This window comes from Natator depressus, chromosome 5 (genome assembly GCF_965152275.1).
Source record: "Natator depressus isolate rNatDep1 chromosome 5, rNatDep2.hap1, whole genome shotgun sequence".
NCBI classification, from domain to species: domain Eukaryota; kingdom Metazoa; phylum Chordata; order Testudines; family Cheloniidae; genus Natator; species Natator depressus.
The window spans coordinates 111,008,923-111,032,730 of record NC_134238.1 but is presented as its reverse complement, the minus strand read 5'-3'; the positions used below and the strand labels follow the sequence as shown (position 1 = coordinate 111,032,730).

Genomic DNA, 23,808 nt, shown 5'->3' with positions numbered 1-23,808 from the left:
GGTACAGTACAAATCTTTTCCTTGGAGTAAATGAATTAAACATTAGTGTCAATTATACAGTTGAACAGAGATAGCGGATATCTTATATCTCTGCTTATATAGGGCCTGATCCTTCTTCTACAGGGTCAGTGGCCAAATTACAACTGATTTCCTTGGCAGCAGCTTCAGGCTCTTCCTGTCCTGTCCTGGAAATGGATTGGCAATTACATGGATTTATTTTTTCAACTCTCATTTTGGTTTGCGATTCTTCATAATCTCCCACATATCAGGTGATCTTATGTATTGCATAATTGGCAGACCATGCAACAAAGTACATATATTTGGAATCCTTAGCCACCTCACCAGTACTTTGGTCATCAAATAATGATACCCCCAAAGTACTCTGACTTCCATACATGTAGTATGTTTCTATTATGAGCATGGTTGCTATTTATTAATCTGTCCTCATCCTATACCACAGCTTGAGAAGTTTCCTAGAGATATTTATAAGAAATATGAACATAGCGTAAGACTCGTAAGATTATGAGGTGCAGAAAAGATTGACATTCATAAATTTTCTATTGTATTTTTTTCTTTGTGTTTCAACCAAATCTCATTTCACTCCAGCTGAGGTTGCAGCGACTACAGAGGTTAAAAAAGTTGGACGAAATTGGACCGTGCGGTGGATTCCCTCCTCTCTACTGATCCTTCCCACAGTGATGTCTAAGACTTCTAAGACTCCATACTACTTGACCTTGTATTGTGCAATACACTCACTCAAAATTTAAATTGTAAATGAAGAATATCGATGCAAAACAGTTACAAGAAAATTAAGAAAGGGTTAGACCTTAAACATTGTTGACATTATGTGTTTGCTCTATCGTTCAACTCTTCTCTGATCAAATCTCATCTCTGAACCGTAACATGCCGCTTAACCACAGTACAACAGCATAACAAATGTGAACTGGAAAAACTTGCCAACAAAAAAGATGTGCATAATTTTCCTCTAATGTCGAAACGAAGAGAGACGTTTCAGGTGGCCCCAAGAGGTTTTGAAGCCTTGAGTGTCCCTGAAGGGGAATGCCAAGGTGGCAATCGAGAAAATCTTCCAACATATTTCCTGCCTCTTTGGCAAGAATCTCTCCGAAACGACCTGAGGTGGGAATTCCATTCAGAGATTCCTGCACAGACTCATCAGCAAGTTGGACATCTGGAGACGTTTGGCTGCAGCGATGGAAAATGGGACTCTCTGACCAGGAAGAAAGGACCAACAGTTTCCCAGATGAACGGGAAGAGATACCAATTCTTTCATAAAAGACAACCAGTTCAGCCTCTCTGCTACCAGGAGAATCCATGCGGAATTATGGGGTTTTCAAATATCGGATAAACTCACAAAGAAGTTTAGAAATTTAAATATCAGCATTTTTAGAAGTACTAACCGAAATCAAGGAATAATTTTTACATGATTTAAAATCTGATGCAGTGGAATTTTAAAAGGTGTTACTATATCTTCTGAAAATATTTTCAGATCCGTTTACGATATTTGTAACAGGGCATTTTTGTCAATCTATTATTTATTTATTGTTCTTATTTATGTATTTATCATAGATATTTGTTACTTACCAATAAATAATTATTTTATATAAAATGGCAACCTATACCAGTAATGATTTGAATAAAATACCGATGGAACCAAAAAGAAAGAAAAGGAGAATAAAAAAAACCCTGTAATTGTTCAGCCTGAAAACCCCAATTCCAGAGAGTACTTATGCATGTGACTAACTTAAAGTAGGTGAGCCATCCCGCTCATGTTAGTGCTTCACGTTGGGAACATGCTTCAATACATTGATGAACCAGTGTCCCAATTCGCACTAATTCCATTTTAAAAATAATCCTTACAGAACGATAATTAGCCTTTCCATTCAAACAGACCACACACCACACCTGAATTCTGCCACCTTTTACCATTCTACTTTGTACCAGGTTACTTGTCCCCCCAAAAACTTGTCAATTTGGGTGTTTGGTGTAGTAGACAGTTGTGTTGGAAGAGGCTAGATTGGTGCCTTTTCCCCCACTAAGCAAGAGTGCATGCACCCCTTAACACACACCAATTACATGTGAATAATGAGAGCAGGAATGGGGCATTCTGTATTAGAATTATCAAAGTTTCTCTTTGTCACCTCTAAAATGCATTTCCCCATTGGGTGGAATGCGTTAGTCAGTCACTGCCCACAAAAACTATGGAATTCTTCTGAAAAAGTTTAACAAACCCAAACCCATTCAGCTCTGGGGAAAAACTATTCCCCTTCATTCCATCACACCTTTAATAAAAGAAGGGGAATGCTGAACGCAATGTTCAGCTGAGCTCTGACAATATCACCCGTATCATAAGGAGCAGCCATGCCTGTGGGAAAGCCCAGCTCACACTTCTTAAAAGAGAGGGAAAAAATGTTAATATCTCTCTCTGAGATTCTCCTACATACTTCCACTCAGGGGCATGAAGAAGGAGGGGTGGGATTGTCCGTAGACTTCCTCATGGAATGGGCTGTTGTTCCATCTCCACACTCAGCAGATTCTATGGTTTCCGCACTGATCAAAAAGGTCTCTCCAGACACAGAGATCTGCAGCATCTCTCTCAGCTCTGGTCCCATTAGATTCTCTGCCCCCGTCTTTTCAGTGCCAAGTAGTATTTCCCAGGGCTGCTCCAGGCTGCATGCAGTTGCCCCAGACAACCTTTTAAAGTGTCATTTTTGGGCAGCTAGATTTTATCGGGACAGTCCCCATATTTGGAGCTTTGTCATATCAAGGTGCCTATTACCCCTCAACCCTGCCCCGATTTTTCACACTTGCTGTCTGGTCACCCTAGCTGGGATATCAGCTGGGAAGTCTCTGAAGCTTGGCTTGGGCTTCCTCAGTGAGGGGAAATATACAACCCGTGCCTGGATGGTGTGGTGCTCTGTCACCCTCTACTGCCACCTGAACCATTTAGAGATTGAGGAGTCTGCTACACCCTGGCTTAAGACGCATTATCACATGTTCACACAGTCAAGGCTCAGACACTAAGGTTCAAATGTCCAAGGTTCAATCCTGCCTGCTGACAACTTCAGCCTGTCGGCGTTACAAGTGGGGGCTCATTCAACATGTCAACTGGGAAGTCTTTGAAGCTCAGAATGTGCTTTAACATGTCCTCTCCCAGAAATATACCCAGAGGTGTTTACCTCTTCCAGGGGCCATGTAGTATGTGTAAATTATAATACGGAGACACTTTGCACAGGATTCTAACACACTATTGCTCTTTAATTAATCACTCGGAAATACAGAAAATGGAACAAAAATTGTAAACCCTATCCGCAATTCCCTGCCTCAGTTTCCTCAACACACCAGGCCATTCTATGAGCCTGTATCAGAATCACTTGGGGTCATCCAACATCCTTCTGTTGCAATGCATCACTTATATGCACAAAAACAGAGCATTCTCCTCCAGCTCACATAACCTGGCCTTGGCCAGTTCATCCCCTTCCTTCCTCTTGCCCAAATGTCCTGTGGGTCTTCCCCCTGTGATTTCTTTTAGAACCTTTTGGTTTTGTCATCTGTCTCTTTGTTGACTTTCAGTAACTTTCCACTCCTAACCCCCATTCTCCTTAACACCAACTTTGCCAAACTGGTTTCCCAACTCGGAAACACACTTTTAAAGTTAAGTGTCCCCGTTGTCCTCAGCCTAGTGAGTACCTTCTGGAGGTCCTGTCCAACCGGATGGATACACATAGAAAGAGGTTTCCTATGATGACGAAATTTCATGACAACAACTTCGTAATATCACTTTAAAAGTAATAAGTCTTACAGAGACTCCTCCCCTTTCCCCCGGCCTCCGCCTGACACACAGACACACACACACACACACAAACAAATCAAGCCATATGAATCAGGCTTGTGTACACTCAAGTCAGCAATTCTATCCCCCAGTTTTCTGACCAGCTGGTGCCACCCCTCCACATCAGGCGTGTGTGCTCCTTGCCACCAACAACCAGTTTGGTGTACAGGATGGATTAAACTTTCAGTGATAACATCAACAATGCCTAAAGATTACCTAAACCCAACATTTAAAATTATAGTAATAAACCTGCCGGTGGCATCAGATCTAGTGAGGATCCTCCTCTCTACCAAGTTTGGTGTAGGTGGATAGTAGTTCTGAAGAGCTATCAGTCAACAGTAGCGCTGCCAACCACATACTTCAGCCACAGCCTAAACATTTGAGACTGATTCAACATTTATGAAAAATGTTTGGCCCTTTGTAAACATTTTCTGAAATATTTGTACGTGTGAGTTTTTCTTAGAAAAGAACATCTCTGGAGTGAGAAAGTATAAGAAACACTCATATAAATACATATTTTAAAGAGACTTTTCTCCAGAAAAGTTCCTGCAGCCATCTGGAAAGCAGTTTTGAATTTGAAGGCAACCATCCCAGGAACAGACACAATAGCATTGACTCAGGTGAACCATCACACAGAACAAGTAGCAAATTATGAATAGCAAATACTCATAGGGAAATGAGTGTGGTGACGAGGTCCTGAGCAATCAGAGTGGAATGTGTATAAATCATTTGTCAAATCACTTTAAATAAATCCGTTAGCAAATTCTGAATTTATTTGCAGATTTGCCTATTGGAAAAGGGGCTAAACTAATCTCTTATTTCACTTTCAAATTAAGCTGGCTGACACAGAAGAAAAATATTCCAATAAAATTTCCTGCTCTTTTCACTGAAGTTTAAATATACAGGATTTCATCAAATTCTAGCAAATATTTCACCCAGCTCAGTCTGCATCTAACCTTTCCCAGAAAACAGGCTCATTGCTGATGAAAATATGCTGAGAGACTTTGTGTCTTTATTCCCATAGCTTTCTTACTTGAACAAGAACAGCTAAGATTCAGATTTTTTTAATTTCTCACTCTTTCATATATCTATTCTCTCCTGAAGCTTCAGCTTGCCAGGAAATGCACACACAGAACTCCCAGCGGAGTAAATGCAAGATTGGAGTGCAGCGCCTCTGGTATGATTGGGTCCCTTATATGGCATACTTATGTACAATAAACTGCCTTCTTTACAGTGACGCTTCCAAATAGTTTAGGCAAAACTCTAGATTATGATTTTAAAAAGTGCTTGAGGTGATGGAAGAGGGAGATGTAAAAGAAGTGACACGAACAGAAATATGGTCATGCTTTCTTCTTTTCCTCCTTTAAAATTAATATGAAAATATTCCTTTTCAATTTTTGGGTTGAAAACCATTCCCCTTCACTGATGGAAACTCCAACATGACAGCCTAGTGCTATGGTATGAAAAACAGAAAGTGAAACTTGCTACAGGATGCAAACTTCACTCATCAGCCCACTTGAATTTCAATGCCCAAGCTCAGTGAAATTCACATTGAAAAAAAGAATAAAGCTTGAATGGTGAAAAGGGAAACACGTTTGAAAGTAACATTCATTTATGTCAGTCACTCTAGCATATTACCAACCATACAGTCTTTTCAAAAAGAAAAGGAGGTCTTGTGGCACCTTAGAGACTAACAAATTGAGCTGTAGCTCACGAAAGCTTGTGCTCAAATAAATTTGTGAGTCTCTAAGGTGCCACCAGTCCTCCTTTTCTTTTTGCGAATACAGACTAACACGGCTGCTACTCTGGAACAGTATTTTCAGTTATCAGTTTCTTAAGTAAACCTCCCAGTTTCTCAGTGCCCTCTGTCCATCCTCTGCAATTCCCTACACACAGGGATTTTCCTCTCTCATAAGACGGATAGTCTTGCTGATGTAACTTACTGATGTAACAGATGTTTAGATCTGCCTAGCACTACTAACTACAGATACTTGGGAGTAGACAGACAGGTCCCTACTCTAACCTGTAACTGGATGAAACAGTTAATCATCACTCTTCTTACTCTTTAAATTTTCTTTATCTAAGAGGGTGGGGCGGGGGGCCCTAAGGAAAGAAATATAGGGATTCTTTCTTCTAAAAAAAGTTAATGACTGTGATTTTTTTCTTCCAATGATTTGATCGCTTCCACTAAATAGAAAGGAGGAAAATGAAAGTAAAAACCTCAAGCAGGCAAAAGCTTGAAAAGTAGAAAGTGATGAAAGAAAAATCTCTTCCTACAGAATCCTTAAATTCCTACTTAAATTCAGAGACATGGGTCGAAAACACAAAAGTTTACAGAAGACCTTGAACAGGCACCAGTTGCTCAAGTTCTACACAAACACAGGGAATCTAAGACATCATCATGATCAGCAGGAGTTTGCTGCAATTTTGCCTCGTGCTGCTCTTCTCCAGGGAAATCTCATGTCTGGACTGTAACAGGCTGCATGTTCTACAAAACAGAATGAACAGCGAGAGTTTAGAGCGTCTGGAGAAAATGGGTGGCAACTTTCCCTTCCAATGTCTAAATGAAAGGATAGCTTTCAAGCCCAGAGATATCCTCAAGCTCCGACTGTCCCACCAAGAGAATGCCAAGGTAGCCATCCAGCAGATCCTCCAAGAGCTCTTCCATATCTTTAACAACAATCTCACCCAAGCTGCCTGGAGTGGGACTTCCATAAAGGAATTCCAGAATGGACTTCACCAGCAGATTGAGAAGCTGGAGACGTGTTTGAGTGCTGAGATGGAAAAGGAGGTAACCTACCCAGGAAATGAGAACCTCCTGCTCACCAGCCTCAAACTGAAGAGATACTTCCAGACAATAGAGGATTTCCTGAAAGAAAACCAATACAGCCGGTGTGCCTGGGAGATCATCCGTGTGGAAATATCCAGATGTTTCCTCATGCTCGACAAACTCACCAAGAGACTTGAAAATGAAGGTACCATCTTTTCTTTTTTCCTAGAAAAACTCAAATAATATTATTTGAATAAAACAGCTGGTGAAAGATGGCTGATAGGGTTATAAATCCTAATACGTCGGGCCCAATCTTTCTCCCACAGTAATTTTATGCATACAGCTATTTCAAACGCGTGCTCCAATCTTTTCAGAGTAGCATATAATTTAGTGCTTCTCTACCACACACAATATTCTATATGAAAAATAGACAAATATATCATAACTGCTAACTAAAGACAAAATATTGTTAAGTGATAACTAACTATGCCAAAAAGAAAAGAACAGTGAGAAGCCCGCTTTCAACAACTGCCTCGTTAGACAACGTTCCAGTTAGGACACCAGAAAATGGGGGGTCCGTGTTCACGCTCTTCTATCCCATCAGCTCATTTTGCACATAGGGATGGCGGAGGGTTCTTATTCTGCTTTTCTTTCTTTTGTTTACCCCTAACCTCAACAGCTTTAGTAACAACAAATTGTGACAAGATGACAAGTGCACTAAGGCTCAGGATTTAGGATTTGACATCTGGTTAGAAAAAGATGGCCTCTATTAGGCATTTGAATCTCTCCATGTTTGAACCATTCCCCTTTTTCATTCCAGCACGTGATGCTTCCAGTAATGATGCTATGAAAACAGCTGAATGAAACTGCACCTCCACTGTAGTCCATCATCCGTAAATTGATTCTCGAATCAGCAGCTTTCGAGACTCCTATCAGTCCATCTTGAATTAAGCAAACTGCCAAACTTCAACTACACTATTTATGTCCTCCTTGCCATTACCAGACTGATTTATTCACTTGAGAAAATGTAAAACATAAGATTTTGCTGAAAATAGCCCAGAGAAACCCAGAAAGAGACTGCCAAAGTGGCCATCCAGGAGATCCTCCAATAGATTTCCTACATCCAGGAGTGAAAGTAACTTAAAGGACTTACCAGTATGCCACAGTCCTGAGCAGGGGGTAGGGCCTCAACCGGAAGAGGCGTGGCCTCACCTGGAGAAGGCCCAGTCTTTAAATCCCAGGTCTTTAAATCCCGGGCTACCAGCTGCAGAGGCGGCTGGGTGTCCCGGAGCTCGGGGGTGATTTAAAGGGCCTGGAGCTCCGTCCGCCGCTACCGCAGTGGAGCCCTGGGAACTTTAAATCGACAACAGAGGCCCAGGGGCTCTCAGCTCCCTCCACTACCCCAGGGCTTGGGGCTCTAGTGGAGATTTAAAGGGCCTGGGCCTCCCTGCATCGGCTGGAGCCCCAGGCTCTCTAAATCGCTATCCGAGCCCCCTGCCAGAGCCTCCGGTGTAGCAGCAGTGGCCAGGGGCTTCGGTGGGGATTTAAAGGGCCCTTTAAATCATGGCCTGAGCTGCCTCCGCTACCCAGCGGCTCTGGCAGCAGGGCTCTGGCGGCAATTTAAAGGGCCTTGGGCTCTGGCCGCTGCCAGGAGCCCTAGACCCTTTAAATGGCCAGCCTCAGGAAGCCGATCTGGTATGGCACAGTGTACAGGCTTTTGCCAGTATTTCGGACCGGACCGCCTTACTTTCACCTCTGCCTACATCTCATGCAAAATACCCTCACTAGCTGCCTGAAACGACAGTCGCATGGAAAGATCCTGACATGGACTCATAAGCAAGGGAAACTTCTGGAGGTGTATTTTGCGGAAAGTATAACAAAGAAAGAAGAATATCCCAGTTTCTAGGTCACTTATAATTAGGCACTCTGAAATTTTAAACTAGTGCAAATATATATTCTTTTCCTGCACTGTGAAAAGATTTTCAGATCATTTTACTGGATTTGTAAAAGCGTTTTTATGTTGACCCATTTATATTTATTCACAATATTAATATATTGCTTTTATTTATTTTTTCAGAGGTTTTACAATATTTATAAATAAATATTTATTTCTACAAAATAGCAACCTACAGCAGTAGTGATTTGTACTAATTAGATTTTTTTAAAAAAACAGAGACCCAATAAAAATCTTCTCTTGTTTTCCCTTAAGACTCCAGTTCAGCAAATGACTTGTAAACATTTGCCTAACTTTAAGTACAGGAGCTTTCCTTTGACATAAGTAGTTCAACTTGAGAACATGCTCAAGTACATTTTGAACATAAACCCTGATTCAGCAGTGACTCCATAAGAAAAATAGCTAGGGTAACTAGTTTGACCACTCCAACAGACCACACACCACAACCGCAACTCTGCAGCTTTTGTGTTTCTGCCTGTTAACAGATCATTTTCACAACATTTGTAGTAGCAAGTGTTTGGAGTAGGAGCTCATTGTGATGAAATGAAAGGGAGGATGGAGACACAGGCATCCTAAGGGGAAGACTTCAGTCTGTCCTGGTACAAAGTTGCTTGTCCCCTTCCTCCCCAATGAGATGTGTGTGAACTGTCAGGTTTCCATGTGCGCAGACTCCGTATCTCCCCCACCACCACCATTAGGGAGGCTTACGTGGGTCTAATTTTCCCCCTCCACCAGTCAGGTTTGGGTACACTTGGCTCACAAACACCATCAAGCTTGTACATACCCAAACTCTCCTGTCACTCAGGCTTGTAAGCATCTGCTGCTGCTTACCTTTGCTTTCCCCGGGTGCTCCCAAAACAAGCGTGTGTGCTTAGGGACTGCATGTTGCACCAATAACCACCAGCTGAAGGAGCACAGTGCATCATAATTTCAGTTGAGCTGTGAATGACTAAAAATTACCCTAAACCCAATAGTTAAAAATTACCTGAAAGCAAAAAACAAAAACAAAAACCATCCATTGGAACAAATCTTGTAAGGATCTCTTGCCAAGTTTGGGTATGTAGATAGTATTTTTGAAGAGCTATTAGTTAGTCCCATCATTGTCTAGCATTAATTTAAGCCACACTCTAAATCTGGAGATTTCTTATTTAAAAGTTTTTAAAGAAGTCAAACAACCACTACATTAAATGTTCAAATAGTAAAAAAAACAAAGTGCGTGTGAATTTTTACACTGATTGGGAAAAGACTCCCTTTGGGAAAAAAACCAGGAAGGTATGTCCCATTTTAAATCCCTTTTGTAACACAGTCCAAACTATGGTGTCTCTAATAGGAGACTAAATTCTTCACAGTCAACAGATGGCAGCATTGCAGAAGCTTTTGCCCTCTGTTCTCTACAGCTGAGGGGTTCTCAAACATCTCATTATGTGGGCCTCATCTTACAAAAATTGATCCTTTTCCCTCCCATTCAGGATCAGGTAACATTTGTGTGGCAGGTACACCAAACGCTTACAAAGAAAGGTAGTACTAGAAACACATTTATATAATTTTAGCGGTCTTTAAAGGAACGTGGGATCCGCCAGTTCTCTGAAGACCATCACCCAGTACTCCATGTACTTCCACTGATTCAGGAAACTCAGTTTGGCACCTGCTGGTTTAGAGGCATGTACAAGGAGTTAACTCTTAAAACAAATGCCTCTCCTTTCTTATGGTGCAGTTTTTTCCAAGAGCTGTAGCCATCAGCTGTCCAAGTTCTTTCCTGCCCAAATTTTTCTCCCTTCATTCATTGCTTCATGTAGTTGCAGACAAAGGTTAGATTGACAAAACACAATCATCTGAGAATAATGAGAGCAAAAATAGACTGCATGAAAAAGTCGAGGATGACAAAATCACCACCCCCATAATGTATCCCCTTCCCTCTGATGGAACATAGCCGTCATATAGGAGCCTGGGAGCCATACACACTCTTCAGACTCTAACTGCTTTGTGGCCCATGGAGTGCAATGGGGAACCTCCTGACATTCATCCCATCATATTGTTTATAAGCTGTGCTAGGTGGAAAAAATCCATTCATCTATTGAAGAAGCCATTCGATGACATGTATCATCTAAGATTTCAGGCCTTCCTGTGGGAAAGCCAACCACAGGGGGATAAAAAGGGAGGAACATGCTAATAATACATCCCCACTTCAGCTCACTTTTATCCTTCCGCTGGCAGGCAGGAGGGGATACTCACAGGTGTGTCCCCAGCCTTCATCATAGAAGCAGATGAGCCTGTGGCTTCTACACAGAACACTAGGTCTTTTCACACAGAGCTACTGAGTTTCTGCATCAGTTGTTGGGCCCACTCAGAGCCCCGTTCCGGTCCCTGTCAGCGAGGTTCCATTCCAGCCATGAAACCAGGGCTTCCTTCAGACTGCAGTTGCCTCAGACACTCTCTGTAGGTATCATTTTTGTGCAGCTGACATGGAGAGATGCACCCACCAGACCTGTAGTAGCACTGCCCCAGCTCAATGCGCGTCTGCTCCTTCCAGGCCCCACACATGGATCATAACTGTATGGAGAACACCCCAAGAGGGAACTGTGTGCAAAAGCATATGACTCCAGGGCACCTCATCTCACTCCACACACCCTTTCATGTGGCACAGGGAAGAGGCAGAAACAAATTGCTTTACCCCTGCATGGATCCTCTGCAGCAGGCTCTAACGTAGGTGCTGCCATACCCCCTGGCTTGAAGTGGTTTCCTTCATATTCACAGTTTACAGTTTGGTTCAATGGCTCTCAACAGCCCCACTACACAAACTGTTCCAGCTCCCCTGAGGCCAACCCTTTCCTCCCACTTCCTCCAGGCCTCAAAACTTTAAATATACCTAAACTAGTTTTGTCTCTCAAACGCAGGAAGTGATGAATGGGAAGTGTAGGGTCTGATGAATTTGCGGTTTTCTCTCTACCACTTCTGAAGTGTGGATGATCTTATCAAAATAGATCTTTACATTAATGCACCATGAAAAGCCTCTGTGTATGTGGATCCAGCATAAGTGAAAGGGGCTTGGTTACTTTCACAACAATACAAAAAGGAGGAAGTGTGGTAAAAGAATCTAGAATGCAGTGAATTATACAGAAAGAAAAAGACTGAACCCTCCAGGAGGGAAAAACCTTTAAAAAAAAAACCAGAAAATGATGAAACAAAAATTCTGCAGCCAATTATTTAAAATCAGAGACATGAAGGAAAGACACAGCAGTCTACATAGGACCCTCAACAAACTCCAGGCTCAAGGTCCCACACAAAGAAAAGAAGTGGAAGACATCAGCATGACCACAAGGTGTTTGCTGCGCATTTGCCTCATACTGCTCTTCTCCACTGAAATCTCAGCTCAGCTCTGTACCATGCTTCACTACCAGCAGAACAAAGTGAACAAAGAGAGCTTGGAGCTTCTGGAGAAAGTGAGCGGAAATCTCCCCTCACAATGCATAAATGAAAGGGCAGCTTTCAAACCCACCCAGGATGTCCTCCAACTCCCAGTGTCCCAGAAGGAGAATGCCAAGGTGGCAATTCAAGAGATCCTCCAAGAGATCTTCAACATCTTTAGCAAAAACCTCACCCAAAGTGCCTGGGATGCCACTTCCATAGTCAAGTTCCAAAATGGCCTTTACCAGCAAATTCAGCGGCTGGAGGCATGTTTGAGAGCACAGATGGAGAAGGAATTAACCAACCCGGAAAGTCAGGACCTCCAGATCACCAGTCGGAGAGTGAAAAAATACTTTCAGGGGATAGATGCTTTCCTGAAAGAAAAGCAATACAGCCTGTGTGCCTGGGAGATCATTCGCGTGGAAATACCCAGATGTTTTGTGCTGCTTGACAAACTCACTCGAAGGCTGAGTAACTAAGGTACAGTACAAAACTTTTCCCTGGAGTAAATGAATTCACATTAAGGTAATTTATACAGCTGAACAGAGATAACAGATATTTTATAACTCTGCTTATATAGGGCCTGATCTTTCTTCTATAGGATCAGTGGCCAAATCGCAACTGATTTCCATGGCAGCAGCTTTAGGCTCTTCCTGTCCTGTCCTGGAAATGGATTTTCAGTGACATGGATTTACTTTTTGGTGTTTCTACTATTGTTTATTTTTGCACATCTTCATAATCTCTCACATATCAGTACCGTTGTGCAGTAGGGAATTGGCAGACCATGCAACGAAGTACACATATGTGGAATCCTTCGGCATCTCATCAGCACTTTGTGGTGTGGGAGGGAAGGAAGTATCATTATCTGATTACCAAAGTACTCTGACTTCGACATACATACTGTGTTTCTACAATTATCAGCATGGCTATTAATTAATCTGTCCTCATGAGAACTACTTCTAGTATTCCAAGGTTTGAGAAGCTTCCTAGAGACTTTTTAAAAAAATATGAACATACTAAAAGACTTGCGAGCTTACGTGTGGAAAAGATATTGTCATTTAATTTCTTGAGATCAATTCAATGAAGATTATATTTTTTCCCTTTGTGTTTCAACTATTTCCAATTTCATTTCAGCTCCGGATGCTGCAACTCCTGAGGTGAAGACAGACGGATACAGTGGAATCCCTCCTCTCTGCAGATTCTTCCCACAGTGACGTCTAACACGCCATAGTGCTTGACATATTACGCCATACATTCACTCTCATGAAATTCCAACTGCACAAATTTCATTTTATGTGATAATATTCTGTTCATTTACTCAGTGTTTAAAATGCAAAATGAAGGATATCGATGCAAAAAAGTTACAAGACAACTAAGAATTTTAAAAGAAAGGGTTGGACCTTAAACATTGTTGACATTGTGTGTTTGCTCTATATTTCTATGATCTCTTCTCTGATCCAATCTCACCTCTGAACTGTAACATGCAGTATAACCACAGTGTAACAGCATAACACATGTGAACTGGAACAGCTTCCAAACAAGCTGCCTGAGGCGGGAGTTCCATTCAGAGATTCCAACGTAGACTCATCAACCAGCTGGGCATCTGGAGACAGGTTTGGTTGCAATGATGGAAAGCGGGACTCTTTTACCAGGACGGAAGGAAGGACCTTCAGCTCACCAGGATGAAGGTGAAGAGATACCAGTTATTTCCTCTAGCAGACAAGCAGTTCAGCATCAGCGCTGGCAAGAGAATCCAAGCGGAATTACGCAGTTTTCAATTACAGGACAAAGTCACAAAGAAGTTTAGAAGTTAAAAATACCAACCGTCTTAGAAGGACTAACTGAAATCAAAGAACATTTTAGACATGATTTACAATGAGATACAGTGGAATTTTAAAAGCTGTTGTGACTACTTATTCTATTTGTGCATTGTGGAAATAGTTTCAGGGCATTTTATGATATTTGTAACAGGATATTTATATCAGTCTATTATTTATTGCTCTTATTTATATTTTATCGTAGATTAATTGGAATAAATTATTATTTTATACAAAATGGCAACAGAGTGGTAATGATTTGGTTAAAAAAAATCCAACCAAACACTCTATTATTGTTCAGCCTTAAAACCCCAAGTCCAGAAAGTACTTATGCACGTGACTTATAGTATGTGACCCATCCTACTGGTGTTCATGCTTCCAGTTGGGAACATACTTAGATACATGGATGAATCAGTGTGCAAGTTTACTGTACTTCCATAGGAAAAAAGGAGGTATGGAGTGATAATTAATCTTTCCACGATAACAAACCATGCACCACACCTGATCTCTGCCTCTTTTTCCTCTGCTACTTTTTCCTTGGTTGTTTTCCCCGAGCAGATAACTTCTTCTTGTGGATGTTTGGTGGAGTAGATGTGGTGGAAGAGGCCAAACTACTGCCGGGAGGGGTAGGGGAGGGGAGAAGAGGGCAGCAATCAAGACAGTATACACCCTCAAACACACACCAGTTAAGTTACCATTTAATTAGCTTGCTCATAACTCCGTCAATCAGGTTTGTGTGCCTTCACATACCACCTCCCCACAATACATTTACAAGCACCACCCCCGCCCATTAAGTGTGGGCTTCCATGAATGCTCATCATTTGTGTGTCCCACACACACATTCGGTTCCATCATTTTTGTGTGAGTGCAGCACAGACAAAATTCATTCTTGAGTGCACAACACAAACAAAAGTACATGTGTGTAATGAGAGCGGGAATAGGGCATTCGAATGAGGATTATCAAAGCTTCTCTGTCACCTCTAAAATGCAGCCCCCAGTTTGGGGGTGTCAAGCTTCCTTCCCCACTCTGAACTCTAGGGTACAGATGTGGGGACCTGCATGAAAGACCCCCTAAGCTTATTCTTACCAGCTTAAGTTAAAAACTTCCTCAAGGTACAAACAGGGAAAGAACCCACTTGGAGAGGTCTTCCCCCCAAAATATCCCCCCAAGCCCTACACCCGCTTTCCTGGGGAAGGCTTGACAAAAATCCTCACCAATTTGCATAGGTGAACACAGACCCAAACCCTTGGATCTTAAGAACAATGAAAAAGCAATCAGGATCTTAAAAGAAGAATTTTAATGAAAGAAACAGTAAAAGAATCACCTCTGTAAAATCAGGATGGTAAATACCTTACAGGGTCATCAGATTCAAAACATAGAGAATCTCTCTAGGCAAAACCTTAAGTTACAAAAATATACATTCCATTCAGCACAGCTTATTTACCAGCCATTTAAACAAAAGGAAATCTAATGCATTTCTAGCTAGATTGCTTCCTAACTTTTTACAGGAGTTCTGAAGAGCGTTCTTGATCTGTTCCCGGCAAAAGCATCACACAGACAGACAGACAGACCCTTTGTTCCCCCCCACTCCAGCTTTGAAAGTAACTTATCTCCTCGTTGGTCATTTTGGTCAGGTGCCAGCAAGGTTATCCTAGCTTCTTAACCCTTTACAGGTGAAAGGGTTTTGCCTCTGGCCAGGAGGGATTTTACAGTTCTGTATACAGAAAGGTGTTACCCTTCCCTTTATACTTATGACAGGGGGAATACATCAATCAGTTACTATCCAAGAACAATACTGAGTTCTTCTGAAAAAGTCTAACTGCCCCAAACCTATTCTGTGCCAGAGAGAAACTATTCCCATTCATGCCAGCAGACATTGAATTTAAAAAGGGGCCATGCTGAGTGGAGAATTCAGTTGAGCTCTTTGACAATATCACCTGTATCATAAGGAGCAGCCAATGCCTGTGGGGAATCCCAGCTCCCATTTCTTAAAAGAGAGGAAAACTGTGTAAATATCCCCCACTGAAGTTCTCCCACATCCTTCCAATGGTGGGCAGGAAGGAGGAGGAGCAGGTTGGACCCCAGCCTTCCTCATGGAAGTGGCTGTCGTTCCATCTCCACACTCAGCAGATTCTATGGTTTCTGCACCGATCAAAAAGGTCTCTCCAGACACAGATCTGCAGCATCTGTCTCAGCTCTGGTCCCATTAGATTCCCTGCCCCAGTCCTTTCAGTGACAAAGAGTATTTTCAGAACTACGATCCACTTACACAAAACTTGGTGGAGAGGTGGACCCTCACTAGATCTGATGTCACCAGCAGGTTTATCGCTATAATTTCACTCCCCCTCCAGGGAAGAGCTGAGAAAAGAAAAGGAAAAAAAAGTAGAAATCAGCTGTTGCCACCAGCTAACTAAAAACCATGTGCACAAACCTTGTAAGACACCAAAAATACAACCCTGTTCTTAAAAAAGGTAAATATTAAAAAAAAAAGAGAGATAGAGAAAGCTAATTGCGTCTTTCTAGACATTTCCTGATCTATGTAGATATCTGGGGTTTCAAATGAGTAGTTTCTAGGTATGATACTGATGATATTTCAAACCTGGCCCCAGGCTTCTGACAGCAGAGCTGCTGCCTTCTCGAACTCTCCAGTTGGGAGGACAGACAGACAGATAAAGGGAGAGTTTGTCCTCCATTTTAAGAAGTTCCAGCATGGTGACCACCCACTTCCTTTCACTTATGCTTTGCAAAGAGCCTTTTTACCCCTTTACAGGTAAAGCAAGTAGAGAACAGCTGCTACGATGGATTTTACATCTAACTGGCTGTCCATAAAAGGGAGCTACCTCCCCACCTTCATTTAGCACAACAGCTTCACAAAACTTGCAGCCACCGGCCCCCCTCTGGCCTTGCGGCCACCGGTTAAGCCGTAGGCTCCTCCGCCTCCTGTAATTTCACCTCTTGGAGATTGCAGCATGCCTGTCTCTCGCTCATCCTCCTTTGTTTTGCTGCTCTCCAGTCAGTTACTGCAGGATTCTCTGTCCACGCGGTGCACATTTGATTCCAGTTGTCGCAGAGTCACTGTGCAACGCTCTGGAACTACTCCATACGAAGCCAGTCAGGACTCTGGGGGAGCATGCCTCCTCTCTTTGACCATAGTGTTTCCAGGGCAAGAAGCTTACACAGCTTCGACCTTCCTGGGTCTGACCTTAGAGTATTCAGCATCCCCTTTTCACACTGTGCGCTTCCCACAGTGAGTCCGCACAGGCGGGGTCCTGGGGAAGCGAAAGGGCCCTGTGCCCCAACTCCCTAGTCAGAGGTGACTCTTAGCCAGCGTTAACAGAAGGTTTAGTCATCAACAGGAACACAGCGTAGAACGGAGCTTGCTTTACAGACTTCGGTGACTTTCAGCCAAGTCCATCTTGGAAATCCTGAGCCAGACATTGTAGAGCTGTGCAAAGGGAGAAGGCTGCGCATTGGAATTGGAAAATTCACCAAGGCACAGCTGATTGCCCAGTTGGAAGAGAATGATCACACTAAGTAGCCGGTTCCTGAGCCAGCTGGGGCCGCGAGAGAGGCTGAGAGCAGCCAGGCAGCCCCTGGGGTCATCCCAGCCACCGACCCAACCGGGGATGCGGGAGGGGCTGAAAGCAGCCAGGCAGCCCCAGGATCCACTTATCTGACCAGAAGGAGATCTTCCCGACCGAGTTCCCAGTTGGTGGAGCTGAGACGGTTGGAGTTGGAAATGGGATTGAAACTGCCTCCGTTTAAGGAAGGGGATGATACAGATGCCTTCCTCACTGCCTTTGAGAAGCCCTGCAATGTGCACCAGGTTGGCTTGCAGACGGGCTTCGGCATCTGGCCCCCTTACTGGGTCCCAAAGCCATAGAGATGTTCAGCCAGATAGATGAGGTGGAAGCAGGGGACAATGAACTCTTCAAACCAGCCCTGCTGTGCACATCTGAGCTGACCCCGAGCCATACAGGAAAAGGTTCTGGAGTGCGCAGAAGACCCAGGGGATGACCTATCTGAAACTGGGCACGCTGATGGGGGAAATACACCCACCAATCGGTAAATGGGGCCAGGGTCCAGACCAAGGAGGATGTGATTGAACTAATGGGGCTGGAGCGATGATATGAACTCCGTCCCCTTGACCTGAGGATGTGGTTCATGGACAGGAGGCTGAAGGACCTGCGCCATGCAGGGCAGCTGCCTGATGAGTTTGTAGACAGCAGGTCGGGATATGGAATGAAATCCCAGGGGGATAGGCCCACCAAGAGGACCAGCTGGACCTGCGGTGTAATTACTGTGGGCAGGGGGGCCCACAGATGGGCCCTGTGCCAAAAGCTCAGGGACAGGATGAGCAAACTGAGCCCTCAAAGGGTTAACTGGGTGGGAGCCCAGCTGGAGGAGGGTCCCCCAGAAGTACCGCCGCAGGCTACTGTACCTGGCCCACGATGTCCCTCTCTCGGGACACCAGGGAATCCAGTGCAGCAAGCAGAGGCTGCTACCGTACTTTTACTGGCCCAGGATCTTTGATACCATCCAGAAGTACTGCAGGTCCTGCAACCCCTGCCAGAGGGTGGGGAAGGCCCGGGACAAAGGGAAAGCAGCTTTGAGGCCCCTGCTCATCATAGAGGAGCCTCTCCAGAAGGTGACCCTGGACATAGTGGGACCCCTCAGCAAAGCAACTCGGATAGGGAAAAAATACATCCTGATGGTGGTAGATTTCACTACTCCCTGTCCAGAGGCGGTGGCCTTGTCCTCTATCGAGGCAGACACTGTGGCAGATGCACTGCTGACTCTTTTCGGCAGAGTGGGGTTCCCCAAGGAGGTCCTTACAGACTAGGGCTCCAATTTCATGTCAACTCTGCTCCGGTGCTTGTGGGAGAGGCGTGGGATACGACACACCTGGGCCTCAGCGTATCACCCTCAGTCCAACGGGCTGGTGAAGAGGTTCAATGGGACCCTAAAGATGATTCTGAAAACCGTTATGAACCAGCACCCACAGGACTGGGACAAGCATTTACCCCACCTGCTGTTCGCGTACTGGCAAGTGCCCCAGGAATCATCCGGGTTCTCTCCTTTCCAGTTCCTTTATGGGTGGAGAGTGAGGGGACCCCAGACTTGATGAAGGACGAATGGGAGGGAAAGGCTTCCCCAGATGGAAAAAATCAGTGGTGGAGTACGTACTGACTTTCCCAGAAAAGCTTGCTGAGCTCACGGACTTGACCAGGGGGAATTTAGCCAGGGCCCAACGGAAGCAAAAAGACTGGTACGACCCCTCAGCGTGTGCCTGCTCCTATGCTACCGGGGACCAGGTGACGGTTCCCATTCCCTTGACAATGGACAAACTACAGGATGCCTGGGATGGGCCCTTGAAGGTCATCAGGCAGCTGAATGAGGTAAACTATGTAGCGAAACCCTTGCGGTCAGAGTCGGGCGCCGGCACAACAAGAGTCCATGAAAAGGTTTCATTTCTTCTGGGAAGATTAGATCCTGAAAAGCTGAACACATCTTTAATGAAACGTATTCAACACAAGAATGGCCATACTGGGTCAGACCAAAGGTCCATTTAGTCCAGTACCGTGTCTTCCAACAGTGGCCGATGCCAGGTGCTTCAGAGGGAATGAAGAGAACGGGTAATCATCACGTGATCCAACCCATCGCCCATTCCCAACTTCGGGCAAACAGAGGCTACCGACAATGTCCCTCTTCCCACCAGATTTTTCAATTTAAAGCGGATTCACCCAGTCCCTTAACTGTTGTCATAAAGACACACGTACATATGCTGGACATGGACATTAGAGAAGCAATCTGCGACAAATAAGTGGAACAAGTTTTACATTTCTACCTTTCTTGTATGACTCTCAGGGCCAAATGTTTAACAGACCTCCTGAAAGGCTTCCTCAACATTTGTAGGCAGATTTATTTGCAAGGCAAATTGGTCAGTTACATGTAGTTTCTGGATTTGCATAACACTTGGTGCAAATGCCGAGGTTTGGCTCTAAAAGATCTGTTAGCTAGCACTCAAACAGGAAACTAAAACCTACTTCTAAAGCAGATAGCTAATTTATTTACTGGCTTTGAAAGATTGCCGCCACCTTTTCGATATCTTCTGCCTGTCCGTAAGTCCTTCCCAGAAGGTCAGTAACAATAATATCCACTTTTATAAATAAAATATTTGCACGCCAAGAAGGGACACCATCAAGGTGAGTTCTCCTAACTCCCTACAACAAGTTACCACGTCTATGTTAAATTGAGGGGAAAACAATCCGTAAAGAAACAGATTTTTGTTTTGTGCCTTTTCTAGTTTGGAGTTTATTTATTGTTCCAAAGCAGCACGATCTATGGAGAATACTGCACAGCTACGTCAAATCCTCTACCCATATTGCAGTTTTCCCTGCGCCATTTCCTTCCTCACCTCTTTACTTCCCTTCTAGGTCTTCCAATCTGTCCCCTGGTTATTCTGGGTGCCTCCCTGATCACTCAAGACCCTGCAGGCACCTTCTGACTCCCTGCATTTTCTTTCCTTCAGCCCTTCCTTAGCTGGGCCCACTCAGCAGTTAAACCTGGAATCACCTAATTTCTCTCAGGTGGGGCCCATTCTGGTATCACGGCTGGTTCAGTCAGGGGCTCTCTATTAGTATCATCTCAGAGCTCTGGATGATCTCTGAGTGTTCATCTCTCTCTCTCCATATGTAAATTAATTTTATTCTCAGCCTCTGGCTCTGACCCTCTTACACCAATCACTATAACTGACTTCTACTCTGGCTTATCTGTTTTCCTCTAATGATATTGAGCCAGCCAATGGTGCCAGGCTGCATTCCATGAGCTGAGGATCTGGCCCATTGTTCTCATGTTGGGCCAGATTCTGCCACCCCTAGGTTGACTAGTCCAGGCCCTGGTTACTGTGTTCCACTATGTTTAAATACAAGTAGTTTGTTCAATACAAGCTCTCCCTGCCTTACTGTGAAGTACCCCACGAGCAAAGATTACCATAATTTGGACCTTCTTATTTGGACTAATTATGCTTCCATATTAGTTCAACAGCATTTCACCAATGGAGTTCTGTACACTATTGGGTGAAAACATATCACAATCACAATGAGACTCCATGAATATGTTACATGTCTTCTGGGAGGGTTGCTCCTCAGCCAAGCTCTCCCCTATCATCAGCCCTTCAGTGGCTTGGTGTGGTGGCTGTAGACGTAGCTGGAAGAGAGAGGAAGAGCATGGCAAACATCTCTCCCTTTTTTCATGTTATTTCTTCCCTCTTGGCTTTGTCCCCTGCCCACCACTTCAAAGTCAGGTGAGCATTACCCCATCGCAGTCCCAAACTGTCCACAGGAACGGGGGGCGGTGACTCACTGGAGAGTCCAACAGATTCTTTTGTTGCTGCCTAGGCCAGCATCCTTTGTTCCTGTGAGGCTGGGCTGGCTTTCTCCTGTACATGCCCTGATGAGGCGTGAACTGCCTCTCTGCTCTTGGAGAGTTTTTGCTTTGGCTTATTTTAAGCCATGAAGACACATTTTCAGCCTCACAACTCTAGACATGGAATTAGAACCTATAACATTACTATAACACTGCAGTAACAACAATTACTATCACATCACTATGACCACAATGCTCAGTGCATCTTGAGTCTTCCAAAGACACCTGACACAACAAACTTTGCATTAGATACCACACAATCATATTATAAGGATGAACACGGAGGTGTAGGCTGTTCCCACGAGGTGTAGAATGTCTCACCATGAAACTGTTCCATTTCTTCTGGGAGGATTAGATTTTCAGTAGCTGGACACATCTTTATGAAACTTGTGGCCAGAGGAGGTGCTGGCCCTGCTCTTGCGGCCCTGCAAGTCAGTTTGTTCACCATTCTTCTGGGTGTTTTCTTATGGAAAGGACCCAGAATATCCACAGCTACATGCTGAAACAGAACCTCAATTTTGGGGAGTGGCTGAAGAGGGGCCTTGACCTGGTCACATTGCACCTGGAGCCATACAAACTCTTCTTCAAAGTTTAACTTCTTCACTACCCCTATCGTGCAGAGGAGAACTGCCTGACAATCATTCTATCACATTGTTTTGAAGCTGTGCTGCGTGGAAGAAGCTTTTAATCTACTTAAGAGCCATTTGGTGTTATCCATCATCTATGACTTTAGGTCTTCCTGTGGGAAAGCCAACCACAGGTGGACAAAAGGAAGGAAAACACCACCAATACATCCCCACTTAAGCTCCCCCTTTTCATTCCACTAGCAGGCAGGAGGAAATGATTTCTGTGATGAAAGCTGGGGAAACTGATGACACGATGGCTTCTGCACAGAACACAAAATCTTTCCAAACAGTGCGCCTGAGTGTCTGCATCACTTCTAGGGCTTTGTCAGACCTCCCTTCCGGTCCCTATCAGCGTGGTTCCATTACAGTCACCCTGTCAGGGCTGCCCCAAGCTGGAACAATGGCTGCTGGGGGTGTGAAACTTCAATAAGAGCGACCAAAAGCATGGTCTCATTTATATCCTGGGTTTGCAGTTTTGCTCATTTGCTTTCAGTACCCTGCAATGTCTTCCCCTGGGATTTCAGAAGCCCAACAACCCTAGAAAGTCATGGGAGAATAGGGAGCAGAGCCCATTACAACCTGGGGGCTGCAGTAAGTCTGCTTTTTCTGCTTTGCAGGGTGTCTTTCAAAAATTTAAAGCTAAAATCTCAAATTTCTTACAAAAGTGCAGGAAGACTTGGGAGACTCAAACCAAATTAATATGCACAAAAATGTTTTCATACTTTCTTCATGTGATTTTTCTTTTTTAATTTCACTGAAAATAGTTTTCTTCTTAAATTAAAACAGATTTCCCTGCCATGATGGAAACTCCAAACAACAGTCTGTGCTAGGGCTTGAGATCCAGAAAATGAAACGTGTCCACAGGAAGTGAAGAGAATTAAACAAACCAGAAGAATTTCCCTGCCCAAGCTCAAGGGAAGGCCAATATTAAAAGAGAAGGAACCAGCAAAAATGGTGAACACTGAATTTCATTTAAAAAAAATATATTTGAATTCTTTCATTCCAGGACACACTTGGTAAAAAATACATAATGTGACTTCTCTGCATAACCTCCTTCTGACCACATTGTAAATCATAGTCATCCACGTGGGTACCTCTCTAGCATGTGTTACTATACTAATTGCTCATCCTGTTTTATGAATTCTTCTCAATTTTTTACTCCTGTCAGCTACTTGGAGTGATCGACAGGACGTGATTTTCACACCTTTCAGCTTCATCTATTCCTAAGCTCCACTGTGTATATTAAGACCTGGAAATAACAATGAGTTAAGGTGTCATTTTCTCAGAGCACTCTCTCTCTTATGGTTTCACAGAAGGAAGATGCCGATGGTTTGTGCTTTCTAGATTTTAAATGTGCCTTCTAAACGGAGGAAATCGTTAAAGTAGAGATTTGCCAATATTTTTGGGAGGCCTAACCCGTTCCTCCCACATTTACTTCTTCAATGCCTGGTGAACTTTAAATATTCCTAAACTATTTCTGTCTCTCAAATGAAGGAGGTAATGAATGGCAAGTGCACTGTCTGACCAATTGGAGGTCTTTTCTGTACCTTCTGTGGAATTGTGGCCGACCTTCTTCAATCACAGAAATTAAAATATGACAAAATGCCTGTATGTCAGGGGTGGTCACTTTCACACACAGAAAGAAAGAAAGAAAGAAAGAAAGAAAGAAAGAAAGAAAGAAAGAAAGAAAGAAAGAAAGAAAGAAAGAAAGAAAGAAAGAAAGAAAGAAAAAGGAAATGTGGTAAAAGAACTAGAAAACAGCAAGAAAAACAGAAAGAAAAATTCTGAAATCTTCAAGAAGGAAAATCTTGTAAACAGAAAATGATCAAAGAAACATTCTCCAACCAAATACTTAAATTAAGAGACAAAAAAGAAAGACACAGCAGTCTACGTAGGACCCTCAACGAACTCCAGGCTCAAGATTCCACACAAAGTAAAGGAGCGAAAAGGCATCATC

General features: G+C 43.6%; 2 protein-coding genes across 2 annotated transcripts; both read left to right on the top strand.

Moving 5' to 3' along the window:
- Positions 1 to 6,251: 6,251 nt before the first annotated feature.
- Positions 6,252 to 7,484, top strand: LOC141987967 (interferon beta-like). The gene is made up of 2 exons (XM_074953795.1): positions 6,252 to 6,825; positions 7,441 to 7,484. Exons 1-2 carry the CDS (start codon positions 6,252 to 6,254, stop codon positions 7,482 to 7,484), a joined length of 618 nt encoding a protein of 205 aa, XP_074809896.1.
- A 4,398-nt stretch (positions 7,485 to 11,882) lies between these two features.
- LOC141988277 (interferon beta-like) lies at positions 11,883 to 12,458 on the top strand. The gene has a single exon (XM_074954113.1). It carries the CDS (start codon positions 11,883 to 11,885, stop codon positions 12,456 to 12,458), a length of 576 nt encoding a protein of 191 aa, XP_074810214.1.
- Positions 12,459 to 23,808: the final 11,350 nt, after the last annotated feature.